Source organism: Terrapene carolina, unplaced genomic scaffold, assembly GCF_002925995.2.
Source record: "Terrapene carolina triunguis isolate 2854851 unplaced genomic scaffold, T_m_triunguis-2.0 Scaffold120, whole genome shotgun sequence".
Lineage (NCBI taxonomy): Eukaryota > Metazoa > Chordata > Testudines > Emydidae > Terrapene > Terrapene triunguis.
In genome coordinates, this window is record NW_020664471.1 from 11,474,858 (window position 1) to 11,483,260 (window position 8,403).

Below are 8,403 nucleotides of genomic sequence, written 5' to 3' on the forward strand. Positions count from 1 at the left end.
TGGTCTCAAGTTGCAGTGGGGGAGGTCTAGGTTGGATATTAGGAAACACTATTTCACTAGGAGGGTGGTGAAGCACTGGAACGCGTTACCTAGGGAGGTGGTGGAGTCTCCTTCCTTGGAGGTTTTTAAGGCCCGGCTTGACAAAGCCCTGGCTGGGATGATTTAGTTGGGGATTGGTCCTGCTTTGAGCAGGGGGTTGGACTAGATGACCTCCTGAGGTCCCTTCCAACCCTGATATTCTAGGATTCTATGTTTTCAATTGGGTCACCAGAAAAAAAGTTTGAAAACCACTGCACTGTGGTGATGATGGCTGCCTCCTCTCTCATCAAGGATTTCCTTCCCACAGCACTGAAATTACTAGGTGTTCATTGTGGATCTTAGTAGAGATGCAAGAATCTACTTTAAAATACCCCTCAGTACCACATTAACATCTTGATGTCAGCTCTTACATGGCCATTGAGTTTATCAGTGGGATCCAGCAGTGTTAGTGTAGTGAAGATATCTTAAGTTAATAATTACAGTTTATTTGTGTTTTGCTTTTCATTTAATTTCTCAACTAAATTGGATGAGCTCTCTCCAGCAGTTCCTTGGGCAGGTTCACGTGAAACAGGTTTTCTGTAGGCCACTTTTTGAGGACTGTCTTCATTCGCAGCCAGCTGCTCTATCCCTAAATGAAGGCCTCTATTTACTGAACAAATGGCCATAAAGAATGGACCACCTATATGTAGATTTATGACTATGGCAGCCGGTAATGCTATCCCTTACTTATCACTTAAGGACTGCGTGACCTGACCATAAAAATCAACTCATGTGAGCTTTATTAAAGTGAAAAGAACTTGCAAAAGAATCCCCTCAGCCTCTTAACCTGCATTGACATTCTCACCTGCACAGTGACCATGATGACTACGTAACTCTAAATCTAGAGCAGATGACCTAGCCGTCATTATGCACCAGTAGAGAGAGTTGAAGAAGAGCTCTGTGTGGCTCGAAAGCTTGTCTCTGACCAACAGAAGTTGTCCAATAAAAGATATTACCTCACCAACCTTATGTCTCTAATATCCTGGCTACAACTACACTGCATACATTATGCACCTTCTTTTAATGTGTAATGCCATCTGTACCATTAGCACCAGTTTAATACAGTTTCTCTTCTGGTTTGGCATCCTTTCACAAACAAGCGAGAGGGTTGGTTGCTCTCAGCTCACTGTGGCATCACCCACTAGCTCCTGCTTGATTTTGCCTACTGGTAGAAATGGCTTGCAGGGGTGTGGTGACTAGTGTGAAAGTCAGAGTTGAGAAACATTTGGAGGGTGGGTGTGGCCACACAGACTGAATACCACTGCTTTCTATATAAGAGATACTATCCCAAAGAATATAAGATTTCAAAAGACCAATGAGACATGTGGGGGGCATGTTTTAAAACTCTTCAGCCTCATCACCAAGTTTATCAGCTGCATCTCTTACTACTCAGCAGAGCCACTTCTTTGCATTTGAAAGAGGTGGATTATAGAGGAATGCAGTTGTCATTTGGGTTCTTAGGATGCTGTGTAGGTTCAAACTGCCTCCTGGCTCCTTTTCTCTTCTCCTGTGATGTGACACTTCCAGCTCCAAGCACACTTGCCTCCTTTTTGTGAGGCAAGGTCAAAGAAAGAGCCAGTCTCATCTCTAAATGTATATGCAGCTTTGTGCTGGGCCTTGATACTCCTCTGTTTAATCTACTCCTGAGTGTTTCCTACAGGGGAAGCCTAGAATGCACTAAATTTGAACAGAGCCTTGCCAGGGCCTAGTGCAGAGGTGCAGATCCAGGGCCAAAAAACAAAAACCTTTAGGATTATGAAAAATAGGGGGGTAGGTTCAGGGTGGTAGAGAGGTCAATGAAGGTTATTCCATTCTGTATTTATTATGGGACCTCTAGACTAGTATCACTTCTGTCACCAGGCCAGAGAGTCACAACTCAGAGGACAGCTATAAATGTGGGAAACCCAGACTAAAACTCAAAATAAACCAAAACAGTAAAACTTTAATGGTGCTATTCTATAGAGCCTGCAAGACGTGCAGGGTGCAACCAAGGTCATTGTTATTTGCTTATGCACCCTCTGTGATGGGAAAGAACAAATGTCATGAAAGTGTAATTTACAAATATTGTACTTCTTCAGCTCATCATCATTGCTGGTCCTGGATTAGCCCAGAAGCATGAGCATTGCCACACTAAGCAATTTCCAGTGCACAGAACCCACAATATTTTGAACTGAGTATATTATAGCCAGCTTAGAGGACAAAAGTCACTTTAGAATTTTAAACAACTGCCAAATGAAGACTTTTAAACACGTTCCAAACAAAGAGCCTTTAAGTCTGAGGAAAGATCGCCAGGGTCAGCAGTACTAAACTGCCCCCACCCCCTTTGCAAGACACAGAATTTGGTGTTATTGTTTGGTATTTCATGGAGTATTTACTGCATGATTTAAGACATTTCCTGTAGTTAAGTTCCACCCTGAACAAGATCACTGTCAGCACTGTTTTTTCAAGCAAGCCTCCCCCCTCTGCATTGCGAATAAACAACCTTTTGTTATGGGCAATCTGCTATGAAGCCCCTCCCTACACCTTGTGAAAAACTCCTTGGTTTTTAATTGTCCAGTCTTCAGAGAAAACTGCAGTAAAGAGACTGTTACAGTGACTTGATTTCTGAAATCAGCACAGAAATACTCTTTTAAGGGGAAAACACACTTTCTGTGCTCACACCACAAGCTGTCTGCTTGCCTGTTTCAATGGGATGTAAACTGACATGAATTCCTGAAGTGCTGTAACTTAAAATGACAAAACTGTTTTGTTTCTTTGCTGGTTAAGTTAAAACATTTAACTTAACCAGCAAAGAAAGAGACATGAGTCCCTATATTTTTCTCTAGTATCAAAGGGGTAGCCGTGTTAGTCTGGATCTGTAAAAGCAGCAAAGAGTCCTGTGGCACCTTATAGACTAACAGACTATAGGAGCATGAGCTTTCGTGGGTGAATACCCACTTCTTCGGATGCTGCTTTTATATTTTTCTCTCGGTCACAAATTCAGCTGGCTCTTTTTTAAAGTAACTATTCCAGTGTATGATCTGACAGATGTGTAAGCTAAAGATTTTAATATATGCACTCGTGTAAATTTGGAGCCTTCATTTTTTCATGCTGTGCCTAAGAAATGTCTAGTTTACCAATGTTTAAAATGTCATTTTATCTCCTCGGATCCAGTGTGCAGTCATTACTGTGAGCTAACTTACAAAATAAACAAACTACTATGAATGAACTTTTTTTCCCTCTTTAAGCCAACAAATAAAAACATTCTTTGTGCTAGCCTCGGTTCTTCCTCCTTCTCTGACAGGAACCACAGGACCACACTTGTGGCACAGATGAGAGTAAAATAAAAAACATGTACAGTGGAGTTAAACTTCACTGCACTTGGATTTCAATGGGAATATTTATTGAGTCACATGGATTTGCAAAGTGAAGAGAATTTTGGTTTCGATTATGAATTCTTTTTGATTTTCAAACTACAATATCTGAGTTTCATTGATCCCTGAGACATGCCAGACCCAGAGGAACATCAGAACTTGTACTGGCATATTAAAAGAAGAGATGCTTTCCTACTTTCTGTAGGACACAAGAATATTTCTAGAAACAAATGTCACTTTCCCATTCTCACACAAAGCAGAAATTAAAATAACAGACATTAAAAATACAACTCCTCTCCCTACAAAAGGACATAAGAACGGCAATACTGGGACAGACCAAAGGTCCATCTAGCTCAGTATCCTGTCTTCAGACACAAAGTCAGGTGCCCCAGAGGGGAATGAACAGAACAGGTAATCATCAAGTGATCCATCCCCTGTAGCCCATTCCCAGCTTCTGGCAAACAGAGGCTAGGGACACGATCCTGGCTAATAGCCATTGATGGACCTATCCTCCATGAACTTATCTAGTTCTTTTTTTAACTAAATTAATTGCAGAGAGAATGGAATTGTTAAAATATGTGAGTGTTTCCTTGAATCTTCAGAATCTGTAGTACACCATTTGAGCAAATTTATGTCTGGAAGAAAAGTGACCATTCTTGATTTGAAAATGCCAGGTTACATTTTACAAGGAGGTGCTGTAAGGAATCAGAAGTAGCTCCTGCACTGCTAACTAAATTAAGATTCCAGGATTAAATACCATATTTACAACTGTAATTTGCAGAGGGGTTTTGAACAAAAAGACCACTCCCTCGCTGCTCCCCCACTTTCCTATTGTTCTAAATGACTGGATCTGAGGTAGTCCTCGTCACCTATAAAGCTGAACATGTCCCCATACTGTGTGAGACCAAGGCATTCCCAGAGGAACAGAGGATTTACAGTATTTTTTAAAAGAATGCAAAGCTTTTTATTACAGCAGGACTCTTGGCCTCTGCATGTTACAGCAGCATCAGAAGCAGCTCATGCTAATATGTTTACAGGCATCATATCATAGCAACACTTAAAAAAAAGTCATAGGCACAGGCTTACCTTGTAACTGCTTGAATCTTCCTTCTAACTGATTATAGTTATATGGCACCTGAGCTGCATAACCCGGGGACAATGGCGCTGGCATACTGGTTGATTTTTGTAATTCCATTTACAACTCAATGATATGGCGAACTGCAGCATAAAAAACCCACAGGTTTCTCCACCAAACATCCAAGCAAATCCCAGCTTCCTCAGAAGGTTGGCCCCCCTCACCAGTGAAAATGCTCAGGCTGAACTTTAAGTAAATAACAGCTTCGGTTCAAAATCCAGTAGTGTAGCTTGATGGTAAATTGCCAGTAGCACATTCAAACTTAAACCACCATGGTTTATTTTTCTCCCTACTACATGGAACCCTCAGTGCTTCAAGATGGTTTCAGTTACAAACCTAACCCTAATGCAATTAAACTATAAAATAAAAGCAAGTTTCAGATTCAACCCAAAGTAAAAGAAGCATAGAGCCATCCACTGCCCTCCTTTCCAAAGCTTCCAGGAGCAGCAGCACACACCTCAGTCAGATCTTTCTGCTGGTTTGTAATATAATCAGTAGCCACTCACTGTGTACTTAGTGGTGATGTCACTTGATTAGCATAAAGCATTGTAGAAGCAAGGAAGGCTGTACCAAGGGTTAGGGGGTGGGGGTGCAGAGGAAGGGCTAAAAGGATCTTGAAACATTCAGCCAGCTTTTACAATCCAAAGCACTCAATGGAATGTATACATTCCAAGCCCTTAAGTGAAAAGCTGAAAGCATGACTCTCCTCCTGGACTTTTTTAAAGCATCTAGGCATACTCTAGAGACAATGGTACCTTCCTAAACAAAGCTGGTGGAATTACAATCTTTTGTTAAGAGCCTCATGTAACGGAAAAGTCTCAGATTACTATCACTTGAAAAGGAGAGCACTTTTCTTCATTTATCTTCACGATTGTTCTCTTAAAAAAGTAACGCTGACGTACAAGAAGCACTCATTCAGTATTTAACACAAAGGCTGCATTTACAAATATGGACTGTGCTAGGGACAAATGCCTTTGTAAAAATGCTGTTTAAATATCAATTCCTTTCATTTAATTTAATTTTAAATGCAGATGCTAAACATTTTGATCTCTCGCGTGTTTTTCTGCCTGCTCAGTTACATGTATGGTGGGTATTACTGTGAGACTAATGATTTTCCATGGCTGCACTCCGAGGAAAATACAGGGTGTGTGTGGGGGGGGGGAGGGGGTTTAATGTAAATGAAGATGTCTTGTCCCTCTATGGCCCTGACCCTGACTGGAGCCTTTTAACACTTCCGTAATATAAACAGCAGCAGCATGAGAATTATCAAAACTCAAATGATCTTCAATTATATGACATTGTGCTTCAGTTTTTCTTCAGAAGCATCCTTCTCCCCAGCCCTCATTTTTCAATAATATAAATTCACAGAGCTCAATTCCAGTTTCATGTGCCCACTACAGATTCTTGTTTGCCTGTTTTTTAAAAAAATGCTGATAATGTTCGCACAAGCATTTTTTCCCTATTTCTCGCATTTCCAAATTCCTTTCCATCTGAGTCAATGCTCCCTTCCTCTCCCACTCCAATCCCTCAGTTACTATTTCAAAATGTTGCCTTTGTTTGTCACTGCAGTTTCACCAGTTTTTAGTCATACAGTACTTGTAAAGACAATTTCTGTAGGAGAACCACAGTCTACCCCACAGACTGACGCAACCCTACTCCTACTCCTAGTTATGTGCAAATTCAAGCAGTCCTATCAGAGGTACCTGTGAACAAATGCACAAAGGATCTGATTCTGGAGGTGTAGTACAGTCGTTGATATCAAGAAGCGTGAGGGGGTTCAGCACCTCCCAGGAGGAACTCAAAGTGGGATTTCCAAAAGCCACACAGGACCAAAATCCCATTGATAGTTAAAAGCACTCGTGCTCCTAAGCCCTTGACTACACTTCAAAGTTTTGCTGCTTTTTAAGTATTCTGGCACAGATAAAACAGCAAAACATTCTTAATATAGCTGCTGTTATACTGATATAAAAATGTTCATACCTATGTGGCTATTTAGGTTCGGCAAAGCGAAATAGAGCTAACCCTGGTTAAAGTGCCTCATACCAGTCGAGCTGTGTCCCTACTAGGGCTTTTACTAGGCAGTTATACCTGTAAGAAAAAACACACACACCCTTGCCGACATAATCATGCCTGTAAAACTTTTTAAGTAAGGGCTAGTCTACACTGGCAATGCTAAACCGCCTCCACGAGAGGCATAGCTCCCAGCGCTGGTGCACTGTTTACATTGGCGCTTTACAGCGCTGCAACTTGCTGCGCTCAAGGGGGTGTTTTTTCACACCCCTGAGCGAGAAAGTTGCAGCGCTGTTAATTGCCAGTGTAGACAAGCCCTTACTAAATAATAGCGATGTAAACTAATGTAAGTGCAATCAAATCTCATGCTTTAGAGGGAATTATCAGCAGGGGTCAGGTAAGATTTTTCACCTCATTTGTAGTATTGCACAATGGCTGGGTCTAACTGTGTACACACATGTGGGTGTATGTATAAATTCAGGGGGGACAGAAAGGGCTCAGGAAAGTTTGCATCTTCTTCTAAAGCAACAGGTCTTGATCACTGCTGGAGGCAGGATACTCTACTTGGCAGAACACGGCTCTAATCCCAGTAGGGCAAATCTATGTGCCTACTAAAACCTTTTCCTGGTAATCTTTGTACAACCAGCTGTCTCCGAAATGCACAGAAAGCATCATGAAATCCACATAGTGCATTTGCAGCCCTCTGATCTCCAGTAGGGGGAGGGGAGGTGCACCAACCATACAAATTCCACAGCAGGGCCAAAATTAACGAGAATAATGTTTGGAATCACATTGGCTGGGCTATGATGTTCAGATATGGATTTGAGCTTTCCCAAACGTCAAGGGGGGTTGGATCTGGTGTGCCAGTACAGGTCCATCTTGCAGAATTCTTTTTTGTAATTTTCCTCCTACAACGGTTAACCTTCTGGCTCTAAAGTCTGACCTATGTTATATTGATATGAAAGCTTTTTCCTACAACAATAGGTAAGCAGTGCACATACCTGTGGTCATATCAACTCACTTACAGCATCCACACCCTTAGCAAAGTGTTGCTATGCAAGTCTTGACTGTAACACTACAGTAGACATGATTGATAATAGAGTAGAGATATGCTTTAAAATGAAAAAAAAATCTGAATAATATCACTAAGACAATAAACCACTAAAAACAAAATGTGAACTTTTAAACTCTGGATAGTCCCCTATGTGTCTGAATACTGAATTTGATAAATTTGAGTTGATTAATTTCTTAATTCCTTGGAATACACCTCAAATTGCACTGAGAGAGAGATTCTTTCTCAACTGCACTGTTTAGTGTTTAAAATAGGAAAATGTCTGCAATACACCAAATGAAATGCTAAATCATTTTCTGTGAAGAGCCCCCTCATGGCTTGTATTTATTTTGATGTTGGTAATAATGACTGTTATGGTAATGTAAATGTCTCACACGCTGCACTGTTTCTATTTCTTGGAAATGATGTTTGTTTTTTGTATTTTTTAATGAAATAAATAAAATTATTAAATAAAAGGCTCAAATTAACCATTTGTTTTCCAGACCAAATATTAGTGTGAATTCGGTTTTATATAATGCCCTTCACCACTATTCCAAGGTATTTCAAAACCTGCCACAAAATACCAAGCAGTACTGTAGAATGGCAGTAGCCACTCCATAGTTAAGGTTGAAGTCAGCTTCCCATTATGAACCTGGGGCCAGATTTTGGCCTATTCACCACAATGTGGGGCAACACTGCCCTGAACAGGGATCAACTACAGCAGATACAGAGCAGTGCAGGCTCTATGCCACTCCACCACCTCACATAGGGGCATG

At 41.0% G+C, this 8,403-nt stretch overlaps 1 protein-coding gene across 2 annotated transcripts in view; it reads right to left on the bottom strand.

The window, feature by feature from the left end:
- SPTBN1 (spectrin beta, non-erythrocytic 1) overlaps positions 1 to 8,403 on the bottom strand; it is a 147,453-nt gene that overhangs the window by 109,210 nt on the left and 29,840 nt on the right. Inside the window, exon 1 of one of the 2 annotated variants that reach the window (XM_026652515.1) lies at positions 4,518 to 5,033. The exons of the other annotated variant lie outside the window; for it this stretch is intronic. Within the exon in view, the coding sequence (XP_026508300.1) occupies positions 4,518 to 4,626 (109 nt within the window). The 5' untranslated portion in view covers positions 4,627 to 5,033. Of the gene's footprint in view, positions 1 to 4,517; positions 5,034 to 8,403 lie in introns of those variants that run through there. 2 annotated transcript variants of the gene reach the window in all.